The 21,859-nt window shown below is 54.0% G+C and overlaps 2 protein-coding genes across 10 annotated transcripts in view; one reads left to right on the top strand and one right to left on the bottom strand.

Moving 5' to 3' along the window:
* The window catches only part of Tnrc18 (trinucleotide repeat containing 18), a 93,805-nt gene extending 80,007 nt beyond the window's left edge, over window positions 1-13,798 (top strand). For 7 of the 8 annotated variants that reach the window (XM_029477002.2, XM_021161707.3, XM_029477004.2 and 4 more), the window contains 9 exons: window positions 407-524; window positions 1,207-1,282; window positions 1,406-1,514; window positions 4,731-4,847; window positions 5,478-5,645; window positions 5,959-7,313; window positions 10,372-10,608; window positions 11,401-11,475; window positions 12,286-13,798. In XM_029477002.2, the coding sequence (XP_029332862.1) occupies window positions 407-524; window positions 1,207-1,282; window positions 1,406-1,514; window positions 4,731-4,847; window positions 5,478-5,645; window positions 5,959-7,313; window positions 10,372-10,608; window positions 11,401-11,475; window positions 12,286-12,492 (2,462 nt within the window). In that variant the 3' untranslated portion in view covers window positions 12,493-13,798. The remainder of the gene's footprint in view (window positions 1-406; window positions 525-1,206; window positions 1,283-1,405; window positions 1,515-4,730; window positions 4,848-5,477; window positions 5,646-5,958; window positions 7,314-10,371; window positions 10,609-11,400; window positions 11,476-12,285) is intronic. The other variant, XM_085837400.1, reaches the window with a different exon arrangement.
* Window positions 13,799-16,083: 2,285 nt separating this feature from the next.
* Slc29a4 (solute carrier family 29 member 4) overlaps window positions 16,084-21,859 on the bottom strand; it is a 29,724-nt gene continuing 23,948 nt past the window's right edge. For both annotated transcript variants that reach the window (XM_029477758.2, XM_085836339.1), the window contains exons 7-11: window positions 20,140-20,384; window positions 19,017-19,158; window positions 18,718-18,905; window positions 17,693-17,933; window positions 16,084-16,914 (exon numbers count right to left, since the gene is read on the bottom strand). In XM_029477758.2, coding sequence (XP_029333618.1) covers window positions 16,766-16,914; window positions 17,693-17,933; window positions 18,718-18,905; window positions 19,017-19,158; window positions 20,140-20,384 — 965 coding nt within the window. In that variant the 3' untranslated portion in view covers window positions 16,084-16,765. The remainder of the gene's footprint in view (window positions 16,915-17,692; window positions 17,934-18,717; window positions 18,906-19,016; window positions 19,159-20,139; window positions 20,385-21,859) is intronic.

The following is a 21,859-nucleotide window of genomic DNA, read 5'->3' as shown; positions in this document are numbered from 1 at the left end:
TCAGGTGAGGAAGAACCACCCACCGATCTTGGGACATGGCAGGAGGGGCTGGTCTGGGCACAATGTTGAAGTAGGTACCTTTAACATGCATTGTGGGTCCTCATGGCCCAGGACCTTGAGAGTATTCATCTGTGGGATGGAAAAGTTTGTTTCTAGTGGCTTCTCACTTACCTGAGATCTTCCTAGTTGTCTGGGAAGATGGGCTGCCCATCCCCCACCCCATGCTCACTTGGGACCCAGTGTGTATGGGGACAGCCGTGTACACACACGCCCTGCAACTCTATCTGGACACTCCACAGCCTTCACTTCCTGGAGAGGGCTTGTGGAGTCACCAGGAAGGCCTGAGGTAGTCTCCCCCTAGACATCCTCTGACTCTGGCCCGCTCCCCTGCCCACCCTCTCTGCAGCCCCCCGCTCCTGCATCATTGACAAGGAGGAGCTGAAAGATGGCCTGCGTGTGCTCATCCCTCTGGATGACAAGCTGCTGTATGCGGGGCATGTGCAGACCGTGCATTCACCTGACATGTGAGTGGTCGCTGCGGGCTTGCCGGCTCAGCTCCCACACCCACGCCTGCTTCTGCCTCTGGGCCACCCGGGCAGGTTGCTTCTCACCCTCTCTGAGGTGGGAGAGCAACAGTGGCAGGAGCTCTGGGGAGTCAGTCACTGTGTGCCAGTAGTTGAGAGTTGCATCAGAATAGACCCTACCTTCTGTTGGGCAGAGCTAGGCCTCGTGGGGCCCAGCAGGAACTGGGTGAAGTGTACAGCCTTCCTTTGGAATGAGGGGTCCTGGCTGGGCCTGCTCGCTAGCCCCTGAATTATATAATGAGAAAGTTGGAAACAGGAAGGGCAAGAACACAATTCTTATTTACATAGTAACATTAATATATAACATACTTATATATGTTATTATATATTATATACTATATATATTGCTTGGGTCTGTTGATTATTCTAGGTCTATTAAATACAGCATCGTGGCTATACAGTCATGCAGCTGATCATGATATAACATGATTTAATGTATGTTACTATATACATATATATAAAACATACACTACAAATCCATATTGATATAGTTAACAGACATCTGAACCAAAAGCTGAATCCCACGTATCAGGTGGCAGAGCTGGCAGTGCTGGGTTGGGGCAGTTCTGTTTCAGATCGGGGTTCTATGGCCACTGCCCTATATTTACCCCTGTTCTTGTAGATACCGTGTGGTGGTTGAAGGTGAGCGTGGGAACCGTCCCCACATCTACTGCCTGGAGCAGCTACTGCAGGAGGCGGTGAGTAGGGGAGAAGAGAGGCCCCCAGAGCCTGGAGGAAGAGGCTACAAGGCAATGGCCAGAGAGCCACTCCTGATCGCTCCTTCCCAGTCACCTTCTGACCCTCAATCTGTCCTCTACTAGATTATAGATGTGAGGCCGGCCTCTACACGCTTCTTGCCCCAGGGGACCAGGATTGCTGCCTACTGGAGCCAACAATACCGCTGCCTGTATCCAGGCACTGTGGTCCGAGGTGAGAGACCTCTCCTCCCCAGCTCACCCAACTCCTAATAGGTCACTATCAGTTCATGAAACCCGCTCCCAGCTGGCTCAAACCAGCAGATACTGTTGCTGGTTTGCATAAATTCATTCCAAGGAGGGCTTTCTGGTTTGGGTTGATCTATTGGTTGACTATTCAGATGAAGTGAGCAGGACTCAGGGTCTGGTATCAGAGCTTGGAATGTCATTTGTGGGCTGGCCCCACACCAGCTTCTTGGGAAGGCATTCCGACTTCACGCATATCACCAGAGAAGTCTGGCTTATTTTCCTGCCTTCCCACTTTGGTCAGGGGTTGACCGACTGGGCTCATGAGGTTTCCTTGAGGCTACTACAGTTGAGTCCACTGGGCTGGACCCATTAACATCCTGTTCCTGTGGCTAAAGAATGAGGCTGGCGCCGGGCGTGGTGGCGCACGCCTTTAATCCCAGCACTCGGGAGGCAGAGGCAGGCGGATTTCTGAGTTCGAGGCCAGCCTGGTCTACAAAGTGAGTTCCAGGACAGCCAGGGCTATACAGAGAAACCCTGTCTCGAAAAACCAAAAAAAAAAAAAAAAAAAAAAAAAAAGAATGAGGCTGGCTTCCCTTCTCCCTGGATACGCTATTATAGTGGACAAAATACCTGGCAGAAAATGTCAGGGCAGGAGGACCTGTTTTGACTTGCATCTCAGCAGGCATGTTGCTGTTCAGGTCCTTGGGTCTGTTGATTCTGGGTTCTCCCAAAAGGCTGGTGTCACTTCTCCAGCTCTCCCCTCTGTAGCACTCTAGGCTCAGGTTGATCCACTGCCGCTGCTGTTCTTGGTGATCATCCCATAGTACTGGCATCTCACTACACTTCAGTCTTCCGCTGCAACTAGGCTTCACCAATAGCCTTTCATGGTGCCAAGCCTCAATTCCTTTGCTTTTTTTTTTTGGTTTTTCGAGACAGGGTTTCTCTGTATAGCTCTGACTGTCCTGGAACTCACTTTGTAGACCAGGCTGGCCTCGAACTCAGAAATCCGCCTGCCTCTGCCTCCCGAGTGCTGGGATTAAAGGCATGGGCCACCACGCCCGGCTCTCAATTCCTTTGCATGATCCCTTCAGTCCTGGCCTGTCAATTGCACCCGAGGCTGCACCTTCACCAATGGCCTTCCATGGCCTCTAAGAATACCAAGCCTCAGCTGCTCTGCGTGACCCTTTCATGCCTTCAAAACCAGTACCACCTGGGTGACTCTTACACGTTACCAAGTCCCGCTGCAGCACGAGGTACAACCTTGGCTGTCTCTGGAACACACCTTCTTTGTGCTCTCAGAAAACTCTTCGAAGATTTCACCTCTGTGATGTTGGTCTCTTCTTAATCACCGTTAATTTCTTAGCTTCAGCTAACCAGCATCAGTTGTCCTAGTAGTCTCTTTCTCTTCTTGACTACAAAGCCAGAGACACATGACCAAAGCTACCAAGTTCTGCTGCTTTCTGGGGCTAGAACGTGCCGCCCCCCCCCCCCCGACCCCCTCATTCTATTACCAGTTTTCTGTTTCCCGACTCCCTCACTGCCTAAGTGTGACTTTCCTGGAACTTGTTCTGAAGATTGACCTTGAACTCAGAGATCTGCATGGCTCTGTGTCCTGTAATGCTGCGACCACATGTGCACCACCATGCCTGGGATTAAGCTTTTCTTCATCTAAAACCTGCTTTGTCCCAGCCTGGTCTACAGAGTGAGTTCCAGGATAACCAGGGCTACACAGAGAAACCCTGTCTCGTAAAACCAAAAAAAAAAAAATAAATAAATAACCCAAGCCAGTAATTGGTTAATTTTTGTGAGAGGCTCATTTTGTTTCTCTCTCTCTCTCTTTTGAATCATTTTAATCTGCTTCATGGTCTCTAGTTCTGCAGTTCACAGTGTGTGCGTGCACAGGAAGTACAGGTCTGTACATGTCAGGCGTTCATGTGGAGGTCAGGGGACGGTTTGCTGGACTGGGTCCTGGGGCTGTAGCTCATGACTTCAGGCTTTTCAGCAAGCACGTCTGCCTACCAGGCCTGTCTTCAAACTTGTCATCCTCCGGCCTCAGGCTCTGAGTGCTGGGATTATAGGCTTGCACCAATACTCTCGGCTTGGCTTTCTCCTCTCCCTTGAGGGTTAATTTTCAAGGAAATCTTTGCTCCGTCAGCACATCAGATTTTTGAAGACTCTCACACGGGGCCTTTTGTTCGTTTGTTTGGATTTCTTCGGCTGCTTTTCGCCTTCTGTGTCCCCTCCTCTTCTTCTAATTAGAGGTTGCCCAGGCATCTTTGTTGATCCTTGGTGAAGAGAGAGATTGAAGAGCCAGTCTGGAGCTCTGCGTGCTGGTGGGGGGGGGGGGGGGGCGAAGCGTCTGCTTGGGGCTTCCCCAATACTGGCATGGATAGGTCCTTTCTCCTCAACTGGGCAGAGCCACAGGACCCGTGTCTTTGAGGATTTGGCATTAGCGTTTGCATATTAGGACGGGCTGGTGTGTCCCCATGTTTAGTATCTGGATATACCCAGTACCTCTTGGTCTAGAGCTGCTCAGATCTTTCTATTCATCCTGCTTGTATGGATTCCTTCAGTAGGTATTGGGGTCTCCTGTATCGTTGGCTTTGACCTTACCCTGATTGACTTTGTCTCCCTTCAGAAGAGTAAAGCCAAAGTTATCCAGACTTGGTCAGGTACTCAGGAGGTTGAGGCAGGAGGATCACAAGGTCAAGGCCTCCTTGGGCTATAGAGTTAGTTCAAGGCCAGCCTGGACAACTTCAAGTGAGGCCCTGTCTCAACAGATAAAAGTAAGAACAGTGCCTAGGATGTGGCTGGTTGGTAGAATGCTTGTCCGACACGCATGAGGTTCAACTCAGAACCACCATCAACTGTGACTCTGCTTCTATGGAATGTTCTAGAATGTAGACCTGTGCCTCACTCCCTGTCTGTGACACTCAGAGCTTATGTAGTTGGTAAGGCTTTTCATAGTGGCTTTGGGACTTGTGGATGAGGAGACCCAGAGATGTAGATGGTCATTCATCTGTAGCCCTGGAGTGTAAGAAACAGAGCCAGAAATGAGAGAGCCGACTCTCCATCCTTGACTGGTGAGGCTCTTTACTCCCACACTTGCATACCTATGTATACACCCCAAGTCCTCGAGGGCTGTGCCTCGGTGACACAGGCTGTAGTCCCAGGAGTCTCCCTGACCTGCCCTTCTCCTCAGGGCTGCTGGACCTGGAAGACGACGGAGACCTGATCACCGTGGAGTTTGATGACGGAGACACAGGCAGGATTCCCCTCTCACACATCCGCCTCTTGCCACCTGACTATAAAATCCAATGTGAGTGAGGAACCTATGCCGTGGGGGACAAGAGGGAGGGGTCCCTGAAAAGCCCAGCTGGGGTCCACATACCTAGGCCCTTGCCTGGCTACCTAGCAGCACATACTTGCCTGCACAGTGTTGTCAAGGTTCCCTCCACACATCTCTGGCCTCAGGGTGGCATTTGGTTTTCTTCTTTGTTTCTTCTCTTCTTTGTACGAGTTAGATAAGAGCTTTACCACTAAGCCACACCCCAGCCCCTCACTGGGGGATTCTAGGCAGGGGCTCTACCACTGAGCCACACCCCAGCCCCTCACTGGGGGATTCTAGGCAGGGGCTCTACCACTGAGGCACGCCCCAGCCCCTCACTGGGGGATTCTAGGCAGGGGCTCTACCACTGAGGCACGCCCCCAGCCCCTCACTGAGGGATTCTAGGCAGGGGCTCTACCACTGAGCCACGCCCCAGCCCCTCACTGGTGGATTCTAGGCAGGGGCTCTACCACTGAGCCACATCCCGAGTCCCTCACTGGGGGATTCTAGGCAGGGGCTCTACCTCTGAGCTCCCTAACAGGTGTTAGCTTCAGGTTATCCCACCTATAAGCAAGAAGCCTGGGTCAGTAACACCTGAGACACTGTCCCTCTGTCCTGTAGGTGCTGAGCCCTCCCCAGCACTCCTAGTGCCCAGTGCAAAACGCCGTAGCAGGAAGACCAGTAAAGACACGGGGGAAGTCAAAGAAGGGGCTGCCACAGGGCCTCAGGAGGCTACAGGGGGCAAGGCTCGAGGACGAGGACGGAAACCTAGCACCAAAGCCAAGGCTGGTGAGTTTTCCCGGACTTAGGAGGTGTGAGGATGAAACCACGGTGGGAATTGGATGCTGGGGCTTGGGGCTTCCCGCACATGACTTAGGATAATTCTGTGCTACTGAGTAGTTTCCTATGGCGCACTTCATGATTAAAGGAGTTGGAGAACATTTGAAGGACCCCAGGGGCTTCCACAGGAAGGGACCTTGCCCCAGGTCCTACGGAGGTTTCCACCGGGCCCTCCTAACTAGATCCTCATGCATCCAGTAGGAAGTCTACCTTTCTCCCAGTGTTCTCCACCCCTGACCTCCAGTTGTGATCTCTCCATCAGACAGAGCTGTTGTCCTGGAGGAAGGGGCTGCCACCACTGAGGTCTCCAGTGCTCCCTTGGCCCTGGAACCCATCAGCACTCCAAATTCTAAGAAGAGTACCCCAGAACCAGTGGACAAGCGGGCCCGAGCCCCCAAAGCACGCTCAATCTCTGCACAGCCCAGCCCCGTACCACCCACCTTCTCTAGCTGCGCAACTCCTGAGCCCTTTGGGGAGCTTCCAACCCCCACTACAGCCCCACTCGTCACCATGCCTGTCACCATGCCTGCCACTCGCCCCAAACCCAAGAAGGCTCGGGCCGCTGAAGGGTCCGGTGCCAAAGGTCCCCGGAGGCCAGGGGAAGATGACGAACTGCTTGTCAAACTGGACCATGAGGGGGTCATGTCTCCCAAAAGCAAGAAGGCCAAAGAGGCCCTCCTCCTGCGGGAAGATCCAGGGCCGGGGGGTTGGCCGGAGTCCACAGGGTTGCTCAGCCTGGGCAGCTACTCACCAGCTGTTGGCAGCAGTGAGCCCAAGGCCACCTGGCCCAAGGGTCTGGATGGAGACCTCACTCAGGAGCCCGGGCCAGGTCTTCCTTTAGAAGATCCTGGCAGCTCCAAAAACCCAGACAAGGCCCAGGCTGAACAAGATGGGGCAGAGGAGTCAGAGACCACTTCCAGCAGCAGCAGCAGCAGCAGCAGTAGCAGTAGCAGCAGCAGCAGCAGCAGCAGCAGCAGCAGTAGCAGCAGCAGCAGCGGTTCAGAGACAGAAGGCGAGGAGGATGCTGAGAAGAACAGGGAGGATGGCCGGGGTGCAGGGGGCCGGACCTGCAGTGCTGCGAGCTCCAGGGCCTCTTCTCCTGCCTCCTCCTCCTCTTCCTCCTCCTCTTCTTCCTCCTCTTCTTCTTCCTCCTCTTCCTCCTCCTCTTCCTCCTCTTCATCCTCTTCCTCCTCTTCTTCCTCTTCCTCCTCTTCCTCCTCTTCCTCTTCCACCACAGACGAGGACTCTTCTTGCAGCTCAGATGACGAAGCAGCCCCTGCACCCGCCGCTGGTCCCTCTACCCAGCCAGCGCTCCCCACGAAGGTATCCAAGCCACCTAGCAAGGCACGCTCCTCTGCCCACTCCCCAGGCAAGAAGGCACCCACCACTACCCAGCCACCGCCCCAGCCCCCACCCCAGCCCCAGCAGACTCTTCAGCCCAAGACCCAGGCTGGGGCTGGGGCCAAGAGCCGACCCAAGAAGAGAGAAGGCGTACACCTGCCTACCACCAAGGAGCTGGCCAAGCGGCAGCGGCTGCCGTCTGTGGAGAACAGGCCTAAGATCGCAGCCTTCTTACCTGCCCGGCAGCTTTGGAAGTGGTTTGGCAAGCCCACCCAGGTAAAGTTCCTAGAAGGGAATCATGGGGTGAGGGGGACCTGAGTTCCAGAAGGAGCACCCTGGGTTCCAAAATTCACTTTAACCCAGAGTTCCACGTCCTGTACAGAGTGGCCCTGCTCTCATATTTCACAGCCTTCATTTTGAAGCTGAGTGTGAACCCTGCAGAGACCCACACAGGCTCTCCTATGATGCTCAAGCCAGAGAAAGAGGGCTTTCCAAACCCCTCAGCAGCCAGCCTGCTTGTCATATCACCCTGCCTTTGAACCTCAAGTTCCGAACCCTGAAGCAGCAAATGACCAGAGTGAACACCTTTCCCCCGGCTCGCACCCTGTGTAGACTCTAAGCAAGCAGCCTCTGTGTGGCAGACTGGGGGTCATAACTCTTCCCTGACAGTTGGGAATGGTCCTCCAGAAGCCAGTTCTAAGCACACCCCCAACCCACTCTCATCATCTATCAACCTACATATGCCAAAGGTACATGTGCACACACCTGCTCGTGCATCCTGGCACCAAGTGTTCACACGGATGCACATTCAGGCACACACGTGCATGCACGGGTGCGATAATGAATTGAACAGTGCTGACTCCCACCAACCACACACTGCCATGTTTGGAATACTCCATCCACGGTAGTGGCGCCATGTTGGAAGTTGTAGAAACTTGTGGAAAGTGGAACCCTGGCAGGGTGGGTCCCGAGGATGCGGTTGTTATTGCTGACCACTTCCTGTCTTCCTGGTCAACTGAGACGTGAACAGCTGCCACATTCTCTCCTGGCCAGCAGTTTTACCCAAGCACGTCGTATCAAATAACCCTGAAGTAGACCTTTGGAGACCATGAGCCAAAATACATCATCCCTCCTTTTTTTAAAGTTTTCTTGCTAGGAAAGGCAGTGGTGCACGCCTGTAATCCCAGCACTTGAGAGGGAGGCAGAGGCAGGTGGATCTCTGAGTTGGAGGCCAGCCTGGTCTACAGAGCCAATTCTAGGACAGTCAGGGCTACGCAGAGAAACCCTGTCTCAAAATAACAACAAAACAAAGTCTTTCTTCTTTTTTTTTTTTTTGTTTAATCTATCAGGTATGTGGGTAGCAGTGAGGAAAGTGATTATAAATGAAGCACAGGGATGTGAACCCATGACATAGGACTACACAGGAATACAGTCATACGTGTCCACCCACACATACATGCAGTATACATGGGACAAGGTACTCATGGATACACTTCCAGTGAGGGTATTGCCAGGAGCTATTCTGGAAGCTTCCATGTCCACCCATGCCTGTGGGTGGAGAGATTCAGAGCCCAGTGTGTTGCCCAGGTTCCCCTCCCTCACAGTAACAACATTCTCTCTGTATAGCTGAGGACGAACTTGAGTGCCTGATCCTCCTGCATACTGGGGTTACAGCCACGTACTACCATGTCCTCGTGGTGACATCCTGAGGATGGAAGCCAGGGCTCCCTGCGTGCTGCGTGAGCCCAGCACCAGTCCTAGACACCATTGCTCTAGTCTCCTGTGAAGTGCTGGGTGTCCTAGTGAGGAAGCCATCCAGGAATAAACTGCTCATAGCAGGTCCAGCAGGCAGCAAAGAAAAAGGGGGGCGTCCTAGGCCTTGAACTCCCTTGAGGGTGTTCCTTAATGACCTACTGACCTCACAAGTCCCGCCCTACCGCTTCCTCACCTCTTCTCAGTAACTCCATCCTGGGTAGCCAAGACCTACACCAGAGGCTCTGGGAATAGTCAGTAATTGAGCTTTAGTAGCCAGGCTCACATGTAGGGTTTCCCTATTCACAGGCCCATCCTGGACTTGCTCTTAGCCTCCCTGTGCCTAGGCCAGCGCCCCCAGGCTGTGTGTCCAGCTCTGTCGGGTGTCCCTAGCGGTTGGAACCCCTTTTCTGCCCAGTTGTGCTACTTCAGCAGAGATAGGAGTTGGGGATTAATAGGGACAGTTTGGGGGTACCTGGTGGCCTCCCTCAGTGTTTGCGGACACCCTGGCTCATGTGTGTCATCAGCTCCTAAGTTCAGTGAGGCTGGAGAGGTGGGGATTCAGTAATCTCAGAGTCAAGGGCTTTTTCTTTACCCCCCCCCGCCCCTTTTCAGTGGCATATTGAGGAATTCCAGGCTCAGTGAGAGAGCCTGTGGCATGTGTCCTTAATTCCAGCATTCAGCAGGCAGAAGCAGGCTTACCTCTGTGAGTTCGAGGCCAGCCTGGTCTACATAGTGAGTTTCCAGGACAGCCAGGGCTACATCATGAGGCTCTGTCTCCAAGAAAGAAAGAAGGCCCAAAGGGCTGGAGAAATGGCTCAGAAATTACTAAAGCACTGAGCCAGGGTTTGAATCCCAGCACCTACATTGGTGGCTCACCAAGGCCGGTAACTTTAGTTGCAAAGGCTCTGAAACCTTTCTCCTTTCTCCTGCCTCTGTGGGCATCTGCACACTCAGATGCACACGCACAAAGACACACACAATGGGTGGATGGAGAGAATAAAGGAAGATCCCTCTGCCTGCCACATACATGTAACCTGCATGTTCATATATGCATGTGTACGTGTACACAAACACGTACACTCCCCCTTGTTGCTAGGAGAAACTACTTGAGATGATCAGCTTGTGAAAAGGAAAGGTTGGTTTTGGCTCATTGTCTCCACCTACCATGTGCTGGTTCCTGCTCCATCGCGCCCGCGAGAGGGCTCAGCTAATACAGGAGCACACGCTGCAGAAGCTATTCTTGACTGGCAAGAGATAGAGAGCAAAGAGCAGAGGCCTGATAGCTCCTTTTAAGACCGCACCTCCTGTTACTTGTTAACTCTTGTCAGACACTAGCTCTAAACTGTGTTCCACTCCCGCAGTAGCACCTTAAGTGTCAACTCAGGGGTAGGCGGGAACGCTTCCAAGCTGAGGCTAAGGCACCCCTTCCATGCAGACCCCAAGGGTTCATGGCAGGTGACTCAGGTCCAGGGATCGGGGATCCAGATCTGCCCAGACTGCCTGGTGGGGTGCCTTGCCTTTGGCTCTGTGGCTTTGGGCACAGTGCTGGACTCTAGCTGTGATTTTTCACGTCCCACAGCGGCGAGGCATGAAAGGCAAGGCTCGCAAGCTCTTCTACAAGGCCATCGTCCGAGGCAAGGAGATGATCCGAATCGGCGACTGTGCAGTCTTCCTGTCAGCCGGCCGCCCCAACCTGCCCTATATTGGCCGGATCCAGAGCATGTGGGAGTCCTGGGGCAACAATATGGTGGTTCGTGTCAAGTGGTTCTACCATCCAGAGGAGACCAGCCCGGGCAAGCAGTTCCATGAGGGCCAGGTGAGTGTCCCTGGTGGGAACTGAAAGAGACCCTGGTGTGTAAAGGTAGACCCATGGTGTTTCATTTCTGTTGACGTGATAAAATACCCTGCCGGAAAGCAGGAGTAAGGATTTTCTTTTAGCTGACAGTTCTTTGTTATAGATAGACAGACAGATAGATAGATCAGCTTTGTGGGGAGTCACAGTGGCAGGAGCATGAGGCAGCTTGACTGTTGACAGTCAGGAGCAGAGAGAACGAACACGTTCATGCTTAGTGCTCAGCTTGCTTCCTCTACTCCTGTAGTCCAAGGTTCCCTGTGCAGGGAATAGAACCGCCCACAGTGGACTAGGTCTTAATTAACAAAATCAATATAATCCCCATGAGATGTACCAACAACCCAGCCCTACTAAGTGCCTGATTGAGACTCTTCCCAGATAAGTCTAGGTAGAATCAAATTGGCAATTTAAAACCATTACACCGGGTTGGAGAGATGGCTCAGCGGTTAAGAGCACTGACTGTTCTCCCGAAGGTCCTGAGTTCAATTCCCAGCAACCATATGGTGGCTCACAACCATCTGTAATGGGATCTGATGCCCTCTTCTGGGGTGTCTGAAAACAGCTACAGTGTACTTTCATATAACAAATAAATCTTAAAAACAAACAAACAAAAAAAAAAACCATTACACCATTTGTGGCTGGGCATGCTGGGAACAGTGGCCCTACCGGTGGGAAGGGAGTTTGTACAGTGGGCCTGGAATCTCAGATGGGAGGAAAACAAGGCTAAGACTTCCTCTCATCCCTCCCTCCCCCCAGCACTGGGACCAGAAGTCGGGGCATAGCCTCCCTGCAGTCCTGCGGGCCTCCAGCCAGAGGAAGGACTTCATGGAGGTGAGAAGCAGCGGTGGGCTCTTGGTGCTGACTGAGGGCAAGCTCCGTCCAGATGGGGTGGGCCTCAAGCTTTCTGCTCTGTCCCTCCTGGCCTCCCTTCCTCTCTCCCTCCCTCCCTGCCTCCCCCACCCCTCTCTCTCATCTGTGGCTCTGGGCTGCTGGAGTCTGTGTCTCTGTCCCATCTGCTCACTGAATCTGCCTTTGTCCTGGTGTCTCCTCATCTCCTAGTGCCCCTTTCCTTTCTGTGTCTTGCTCTGGCATTTGCAGGTATATCTGTTTGTCTCTTCTTCTGTTGTGTCTCTCACTTTTCTTTCCTGTGTACACACACACACACACACACACACACACACACACACACACACTTTGGTACCTGTGGTGGCGAGTGTGCATGCGGATGTGGGTAGAGGTTCACTGTCACCATTGGGAGACTTCCTGACACCAAACCCAGAGCTCACTGATACAGCTGGTCTTACTAGCCAGCTTGCTCCAAAGGTCCTGTCTCTGTGGTCCAAGGCTGAGATTTCAGGCGGACTACCACACCCGTCTGCTGCTACAAGGCTTCTGGGGCTCTGAACACAACGGGGATGGCATTATGTCATCCTGTGTCCCCTTGCTACCTGTTTCCCTCCATCTCTTCATCTCTCTTGGTCTCTGTCATTGTCTCTCCATCTGTTGCTTGTCCCTCTTTGTTCCCATCTGTCTCTCTATCGCTCTGTCTCTGTCTCCAGGTCTCTGCCCTTAGGGCATCCCAGGGTCTCCCTGATCCAGGAGGGTTCCCTCCAGTCCCTAACACCCACTGTGTCCCCACAGCGTGCCCTGTACCAGTCCTCCCACGTGGATGAGAATGATGTGCAGACAGTGTCCCACAAGTGCCTGGTGGTGGGCCTGGAGCAGTACGAACAGATGCTGAAGACCAAGAAATACCAGGACAGCGAGGGCCTCTACTACCTCGCGGGCACCTATGAGCCCACCACAGGCATGATCTTCTCCACGGACGGCGTGCCTGTGCTCTGCTGAGCGCCGCCCACCCAGCGGGGCCCACAGAGACCCCCCCCTCCCCACCACTGCCATGGCGCGGGACCACGTGTGTTGTGTGCATGCCAGTGTGCTTGTGGGCGTGTGCATGTGGCCAGGTGGACGCCCCAGGCAAGTGTGAGTGTGTACATGTGTGTGCCCGTATGCATGCACGTGTGTGCACACATGTGCACACATTTCCAGACCCTTTCTGGTCATCCCCTGGTGCCCTCATGCTGAGATTTCCCCCCAACCTCAGCTATCAGGGTCCGGCTCTGCTGTCCCCTCAGGGTCACCTCAGCGAGGAGGACTTCCCTCCGGCACTTTGTCTGCACTCGATGAGGCTGCCCTCTGAGCTCTGGGCCTGTGTAGACTCTTTGATTCTGTGGATGGGGTAAGGGAGAGTTCCAAGGACCCAAACTGGTGTTTGGTGTAGAGTTCAGCCACACCCAGCACGGAGCCCATCCAAGACCTCCTACCATGGGCCAGGGGGGCCCCAACGCCAGCCAGCCTCACCAATCACCCGGGGAATCCGGGCGTCCGCATGCCCGGCCTCCACCCTCTCAGGACAGCCTGGAATTGGGGAACAAGGCAGGGAGGGCAGCCCAGGAGCGTCACCATACCCCTTGGGCCCCCCAGCCCAGACCCTTACACTACAGAAATCCCCAATGGTGCTGAAATCCGCGCCCACGCCCGGCACGGCCCGCCCGGCCCCTCCACCAGGAGGATCCGAAAGGTTACCTGTACAGTTTACTGTAGCCTGCCCCTGTATCATACACCTTTAAATGGAGTCAACTTTTTAATTATATATATAAAGATAAATATATATAAATATATATATAAACTTTTTAAAACTGTGAAAAATAGCTATGAAATTATAAAAAAAAAACACATTCTGACGTGCAGAATATTATTTTTTATTTCCTGTTAGATCGTGAATGTCTAGCACCGGCTTCATGCCTCCCCCCACTCCCCTGTACCCTCACCCCTGCCCATGTGTACTGTATGTGCCCCCAAATGGATGAGAGATGGAAATAGAAAGAGGGGGCCCGAGCCCAGCCCCCAGCTCAGCCCGAAGCACTTAACCAGCCCCCCTGTGCCTGCCAGACCCCAGTGGGGTCCCCGGAGGCTTTGAGCAGACAATCTTGAAGGAAGGAAAAGCCAGATTTCGGTTTTGTTTTTTCTTTTCTTTTGGGGGTGGGGGGTAATTACTGTTTCCTGATTTTTTTTTTAAAGTTTCTTTTGGAATTTTGTTTGTTGGCAAATTCTGTGTGATCTTTTTTCATAAAAAAAAAAAAAGGAAAGAAAAAGAGAAAAGAAAAAAATTTAATTGGAAAAATACTATGTCTTCGGAGTGACTTATTTTGGGGTCCTGGAATGAATGGTAGAATTGGTGTAGAGGATCCAGGCGGGGCTCCTGTTCTGGAGCGCCCAAAGATGGAGGGAGGCTGGAACCACACAACACTGGTTGTCAGTGACAGGAGCCCCACGTGCCGGGGAGGGGGCGGCAAACTAGAGGGCACAGCTGCTCTACTGGGCACAGAGATGAGTTTGGTCCAGCATTTCAGGAAGTTCTCGAAGCCAAGGTGATCTGTCTTGTTTAAAATTCAAGAGCAAGGGCCTGGAGAGACGATGGCGCCGGAGTTAGGAGTGCCTGTTGCCCTTGCAGAAGAACTGAGTTCAGTACCCAGTACCCACACGGCAGCCCACAACCATACGTAACTCTAATTCTAAGGATCTGACGCCCTCTTCTGACCAGGCTTCATGTGGTGCATACATACATGCAGGCAAAACACATAAATCTAAAACCTTCTCAGAGCTACAGGTGTTTAGGAAGATGCCTGCCTGAGTCCCATAACCATAAAACGCAAGCAAGCAGGCATGGCTGTGCCCTGCGCCCCCCCCCCCCCCGGGAGCCCAGTGCTGAGTATGCCAGTCCAGCCAAACAGCAAGCCCCAGGTCAGTGAAAACCTGTCACAGAGTGGGTAGTGCGTGAGGGTTGACACCTCAGGATGCCCGCTGGCCTCCACATCCAGGCAAACATAGGGGTCCAGCCCACATGCGGAAGGGTCAGGGTCACACACCCGTGTCTGGGTGGGGAATAGTTCTGGGGCCTGTGGAAGCTAGATTGGAGGACTGGCCAGCCAGAAGTGTAAATCTGCACGGATAGACAGGGTGGGGGGTGGCAACTAGTGGTAACGTGGGAAGGCGGGGCTAGAGGTTGCAAGGAAGCAGGTGGTGAGTGGGAAGAATCGCACTGTTGCCATCTAGCGTCCACCTGTGGTATTACCACAGCCTTGGTCTGGGACCCTCAAGGGTTGCATAGCAAGTCTCTGAGGCTACAGGACTTTCAAGTCCCCATTTTCCAATTCCATTCTTTGGAGATGCAGAACAGGGAAAGGAGGCCTCTGGACCTGGACCTGGGGAGGCGGCTCAGTGAGTAACAGCATTAGCTATACAAGCAGGAGGACTGAGTTTGAATCCACAGAACTCTCTTCTAGAAATTAGTATGGCTAGCGGGGCTGGTAACAGGTGGATTCTAGGGGCTCACTGGCCAGCCAGTCTAACCTAAATGTTGGGGAGCAGGTTAGGTGAGACAAGATGGTGTAGTAATAATGGACATTGGTTGTCTTCTTGCTTCTGTGCACACAAGCGCACACCGCACACACATGCACACACACAGCAACACCACACAGGGAGGGAGAGAGAGAATATGTCTCTAAATTGTCACCAGACATGCACGCGCGTGTGCACACAGAGAGAGAGAGAGAGAGAAGAGAGAGAAGAGAAGAGAAGAGAAGAGAAGAGAAGAGAAGAGAAGAGAAGAGAAGAGAAGAGAAGAGAAGAGAAGAGAAGAGGTCTAAATTGTCACCAGAACTGGGAACTGTAACTGGGAAGAATTCATTACTGGCTTTGAGCAGCCTGCCTCCCAGACCCAGAGTGGGTAGAGCCAGGACCAGTACACTCCCCGTTTTGAGCTCTTCCTGTGAGCCAGATGCAGAAATCCATATATTTTCCTGTCCTCGCAGGGGCAGCGGTTGCTAAGGCCAGTGCAAGCCCCAGGCGCTCAGCACTAGGCAATCATCAGTTCTAAAAACAGCTAGCTCAGGACAGGTGGGACCACAAGTGTGTCAGCATTGTGGGGAAGACACCCCATCAGGACCCCATTTTAATCTCCCCACCCTACCCGGTGGCTCACTTCCCAGGCCTCCCCCCACAAACACGTCCTCAGGACAGCGGTGGGCAGTCTCTGCCATCTTTAATGGCCAGTGCGGTAGTCAGAGAACACACAGGTAGACAGGACACAGCAGGGACTGGTACAGGGTGGTCACAGCTGGGGCCACAGTGTGTGGAGAGGCAAGTGTCCCGGCTCAGCAAAAGCTCTCTTTGGCAGGAGGTCCTCCAGCCGATCGTGGCACCCACGAGTCCAATCCTCACCTTGCAGCCACTTGCCAGGGTTTCAAGTGTGTCATGTCATCACTTGACTCTCAGTGGACAGGAGTGGGGCAGCCTAGGTCACAAGTGGACCTCAGCTGTCCCTGCATGATGAATAAGTTGAATGGAACAGGAAAGAAATGGGACGTCCCTGTTAGCCGTGGCCCTTAGCCTGTGCTCTAAGGGGGGGGGGGGAGGGTGCATGGGGAATTTCTCCACCTAAGGTGGGTGCACCTAGGTCATCTCTGTTGCTATGACTACAGGAGGCCTGCGTAGACCTAGGAATGAGTTTTCCAGACTTGATGCTTTATGTGTGTGGGGGCAGGGGGAGGGTTGTGAAGAAGTGTCTAAGAACGAGAAAGGGACGGAATGGAGTTGGGGACTTTCCTCCAAGATTTCTAATACAGGGAGGTGCCCCCCTGACCAGTAAATGAAAACCACATCGAAGACCATGGGACCACACAGTGGGGTCACACTGAAGGGAGTCAGCTCAGACTGTGGCCAGTCATTCCGAGTGGCTCTGAGACTCAATAAGCGCCCCCATGATGTGTGACAGATGCTGAGCCACCATGATGTGTGACAGATGCTGGGCCTCTGGACACAGAGGGTGAAGGGCAGGTATCTGACCAAACAAGGACACGGGGAGGCAGTGCCCTGGGCGGTGAAGACAAGTTCCAGCTGTTTTGGGCAACTGGGACAAGGTGGCAAGGTGGCGTTAGTGGCTTAGGAGGTGGCCAGGACCCCGCAGGCACTGAGGCAGGGGTGGGAGGGTCCTCAGGCCTTGGGGTAACTGGCCCAGGCAGCTCTTCCTGGGCAGGGGGCAGGATCGGGTGGGCCCGGCTCAGGGACCGACAGGGATGGAGTCATTGGCGGCGGCGGTGGCTGTTTGAAAGCAGCTGCCGTGGGCATCTCGGGTGAGGCTGTAGGTGCAGTAGGCCACGGCAGAGCCCAGGGTCAGCCCCGACATGTAGGACACAGTCATGGTGTTTCCTGTGGACGAGAGTGGGTTGAGTTAGAGGGGCTGAGGCTGCACTGTGCTAGACAATCTCTGTGGCCATGGCTTCTCACGTGTGCACTGTGGTGACAGTTGCCAGGGCTCCATAGACTGTGAGACTGTGCTCTACCACTGAGCCACACCCCAGCCCCTCACTGGGGGATTCTAGGCAGGGGCTCTACCACTGAGCCACGCCCTCAGCCCCTCCCTGGGGGATTCTAGGCAAATGCTCTACCACTGAGCCACGCCCCCAGCCCCTCCCTGGGGGATTCTAGGCAAATGCTCTACCACTGAGCCACGCCCCCAGCCCCTCACTGGGGGATTCTAGGCAAATGCTCTACCACTGAGCCACGCCCCTAGCCCCTCACTGGGGGATTCTAGGCAGGTGCTCTACCACTGGGCCATGTCTCAGGACTTTTGCACACATGGCTCCCTCTGCTTAGATGCCATTCCTTACAGCTTCCTGTATCTGTCTTCCTCATTTCTTCCTCCAGGATTTTGCTCAAAAGCCATCTTCTCAGAAAAATCTTGCAAGATTGTTCTCTTTACATCATGGCTCCCCAGTCCTTGCATCTGCCCTAACTTCTCAGACTAATAGCCCCTAGGACTTACAACCGTGAGACATAACACATCTGTCTGTTGCCTCGGTTTATTGGCCATCTCTATCTCAGAACTGTAACCCCGCAAATGTGGGCAGCATCATGTCCCGCTGCTTAGGAGAGCGCTAGGTGTACAGGCTCAAGCCCTTACGTACGTGGGTCCCATGGGTCTTACCTGCCAGTTCCCGCTGCTTGGGGCTCACTTTTCCAGCTGCCAGGATCATGGGCACACTGCCAAAGTAGCCATTGCTGATGCCCATTAGCAGCGAGAAGACACAGGGCCAGGCAGGGTGGCGGAGGGCGGGCATGCCACTGGGGTACACACACAGGATGAAGAGGGGGATGAAGACCACACGCAGGCAAGAGCAGGCGAGCAGGTGAGTGCCCCGCCAGTCCACAGGCAGGGCTGCCAGGATCTGCAGAGAGCAGGGAGTCTGGGATTACCCACCCAGCCATGAGCCCGTCTCTCTGCCAGCCAGGCCCTCCAGTTACACCCTGTGCCTGACAACCTTGACTGGGTCCAGCTTACCTCACAAGGGCCGCACCATCTCATAACCTGCCCCCTTTACAGTACTGGTGATAGAAGGTGAAACCTGGAATATGCTAGACAAACACTCTAATGGTGAGCTATGCCTCTGGTCCCTCCCAATACTTCCCTAAAGGATTCTAGGCAGGGGCTCTACCACTGACCCACATCCCAGCCCCTCACTGGGGATTCTAGGCAGGTGATCTACCACTGAGCCACGCCCCAGCCCCTCACTGGGGGATTCTAGAGCACTCCTGGTGAAGGGCTTGTAGTGTAGCTCAGTGGTAGAATGCTTGCCCCACAAGGCCAAGGTCCTGGGTCCCACTCTGCATACTCCACAGTATTCAGCAAGCTGTCTGCAAAGAGACATGAGCTGCAGCATGGCTAGGGTGCCACTGGAGTGCCCTACCTACTTGTGTGACAGATGTGCTGCCCAGCTGGCAGCCTGTGCCTGTGTCATCCTCAGACAGATCCACGAGTGACTGTGGGGCAGGAGAATCAGGGCTGATTCTAGCCTGAAGCACAGTTGATACCAAAGAGACCAGGCAGGGGCCATACTCCATAGGACAGTGTTAGAGATGGTGACACTCACAGCTACCATTCTTCCCACCCGTACCCTCAGCCTGAAATACCAGAGCCTTCCTAGGGTTCCCCAAAGCCACCCTGTGGCTCACCTTGCCCACAAAGTCTGACAGGTTGAACACGGCCATGACCAGGATGGGTAGCCATTCCCCCAGCACGCAGTGGCGGATCTCGGACTCCAGGCCCGGAAACAGGCACAGTGTAATGAAGTAGGTTACCGCAATGGACAGCATGTCGGCCCAGATGACCCGCGCCACGACGTATCGGTGCAACAGCAGGGCTTGGGGGGAGGGGAGTGAGGAATGTTAGAGGCTGGCGCTCATGGGGCCCCTGCTGTCTCAGCCCGGGTGACAGCCACGGACGCCACCGGACTCCACAGTATCACAGTTACCTCTGAAGGTGGGCCAGCTTCGTTTGACTCGTGGCCGGGGCACATCAAAACGCATGTAGACTCCACTGTTACTGTGGGTCACCTCGTGAGCCGGGCTCTCCTTCGGGGACCTGCTGCTGGACAGGGCTGGAGTTTGGTGCTCCTGTGTGTCAAAGAATGATGGGAGTCATGGGTCAGATACCCAGAGCAAATGGTGGAGCCACAGTCATCTAGACATTAAGTTAGCACTTGCTGTATGCACTTCCTTATCAAGGGATACTATTTACCTGCCCTGCTTCCCTCCGCCCAGCCTTAAGTCACAGAGCCTTAAGTCACACAGCCCTGGAACCTGGGCTGGAGCTGGGTGGAAGGGTAATGCAGAATGTGACCACCAGATGGCGCTCTAGCTTTCCAGAACTGCAGAACTGCAGATCGGCTAATCCAAGGAGTTGGTAGTAAGAAGTAATGATCTGGGCCCCCAATGGAGGAGCTAGAGAAAGTACCCAAGGAGCTGAAGGGAACTACAACCCTATAGGTGGAACAACAATATGAACTAACCAGTACCCCGGAGCTTTTGTCTCTAGCTGCATATGTATCAAAAGATGGCCTAGTCGGCCATCACTGGGAAGAGAGGCCCATTGGTCATGCAAACTTTATATGCCCCAGTACAGGGGAACGCCAGGGCCAAAAAGTGGGAGTAGGTGGGAAGAGGGATGGGGGGGGAGGGTATGGGGGACTTTTGGGATAGCATTGGAAATGTAAATGAGGAAAATACCTAATAAAAAATATTTAAAAAGGAAAAAAAACGAAGTAATGATCTATGTTCGGGTCCTCACAGAGGCAACTCCTGAGCTGTAATGGAAGGGGGCTCATTATAGGAGTCCCCTGGCTTCCATTAATCCTACTTTTGAGGTTCTGTTAATTTACCACAGATCCCGGGCTCTTCTCCCTGGCCATAGGCTGGAAAGCCCTCACTTCCTACTGTCCCAACAGGGTGTCATGGAAGGTGATCCACAGAATGGAATTTCTCAGGGTACAGAAACAAACCTGCAGCTCGAGACTGAGGGATCAATAACAGGGCCGACGAGGAACTCTTCAGGCGCCTGTGTGGGAGAAGGAGGCCAGGCCAGGCCACGACACTTACAAAGTGGATGTCTCCGGATGCGACATCATGGTGCACTCGGTAGCCTGCCCGGACGGGGCGGCTGTCACGGGGCCGAGTGGTATAGTAGAGCACAAAACGGCTGCGCCGCACCAGCAGGTGCAGCAGGAAGCACAGGAGCTCCAAGCCCGCAGACACCAGGAAGAAGATGATGGTGCTGGCCCGCTCGTCCGGGAGCAGCAGCTTAGTGAGGATTCGACTCAGAGAGATCATCACCCCTGCCGTGCCTGGAGGGAGGCAGTGGCACATCAACATTCCTGAAGCCTCTATCACCCGCGCCACCCTCTGATGCTCTACCACCCTTGCTCCACCCCACTCCACCCCATCCACCAGCCCTTCCTCACTGGGTCCTCTCCGCTCCATCCTCCTACTGTCCCGGGCCCCCCACCCACAGCACCTGGTCCATACTGGCCCATCATCCTACAAGACCCCACAGCCTGCACCCTGTCCAAGCCTTGGCTCCTCCTAGCCCCTCCCTACATTGCCAAGCCCCACCAGTTACCAGTTCCATCTTGTCTGGGCTTCTCTCTAAGCCTTCTCCAGCCACTTGCAACCCCTCTCCTTGTCTCCCTGCCCCCAGCCCTGATGAATCTGCTCTCACCAGCCCCACCCCTCTGTCTATCCATCCAGCCTGCTTCAGCTCCCCTTCCCCCAGGGCCCCCCCACAACCCCTGTCTGATTCTGCCATCCACTCACACACCATGGGCACCATCACTAGGCTCTTGTTGGGCATCCTGCCTTGACTTGAGCTGCTCCCTACAAGGAGGACACAAGGCTCCTGCCTTCCTAGGCTTGATGGCAAGAGGCCACAGACAAGACACAGAAACACATAACAGTGGTACAGGGTGTACGCCCGGGCAGAGGATGTGGTGAGAGGGGGAAGGATCGGAGCATCTTATCCTGGAAGGGGACAGCTGAGCCTGCAGTTAAGTCTGCAGTACACAGGAGCCAGGCACACGGACTGAGAGCGAGCACATCAAACAGGTAAGAGGCTTGAGCACGTGTGAAATACTGAGAGGTCCCTCCCACCCCCAGAGCAAGGGCCAGCTGGAGGAGGGTGTCAGGGTGGGCAAGTTGGCCGCAGATAACCCATGAAGGTTTGCCTGAGTTCAACCCACAGCCACAGGGCAATGTGAGGCAGGACTTGTTCTGTCCACCATGTGCTGATGAAGATGGACAGGGCTCTGAACAAGTCTGTCTCAGGGGAGCTCTCGGCTACTGCATTACAGTTCCAAAGGGATCCACCATCCTCATGGGCCAGCCTCACAGATTCCACTGTAAAAATCTACCGGTTTCGGGTGTGAACGTGGCTCAGTTGGTAGAGTTTTTGTTAAGCGTGCATGGCATCCTGGTCCCAACACAGTGTAAAGATAGTAGGGCGGCACGTGCCTAGAACCCCAACACTCAGGAATCGGGAGCAGGGGCATCAGGAGTTCAAGGTTATCCTCAGCTATACATAGTTGCAAGCCAGCCTGGGCTACAAGAGACCCTGTCTCAGCCCAACCACAAAAAATCTGCAGGCTTGCAAAGCCACCTGTGTGCTGGCCGCCTCCCAGAAGTTAGCCTTATGTGGTACGGTTTGATGTACCAGGCAGCACGTGGCAGAAGGAGCCCACAGCAGGCTGCCATGGAGGGGCCATGGAGAGCAGCCTCTGAGGATGGCACTGGCTAAGCCCGGTTGCTTGTCTCATTGTGACTAGCT

The sequence above is a fragment of the Mus caroli genome, unplaced genomic scaffold, assembly GCF_978045245.1.
Source record: "Mus caroli unplaced genomic scaffold, Mus_caroli_1 scaffold_4, whole genome shotgun sequence".
NCBI lineage: Eukaryota > Metazoa > Chordata > Mammalia > Rodentia > Muridae > Mus > Mus caroli.
Note: the sequence above shows the minus strand (reverse complement) of the source record. Positions and strands in the feature narration are given on the sequence as shown.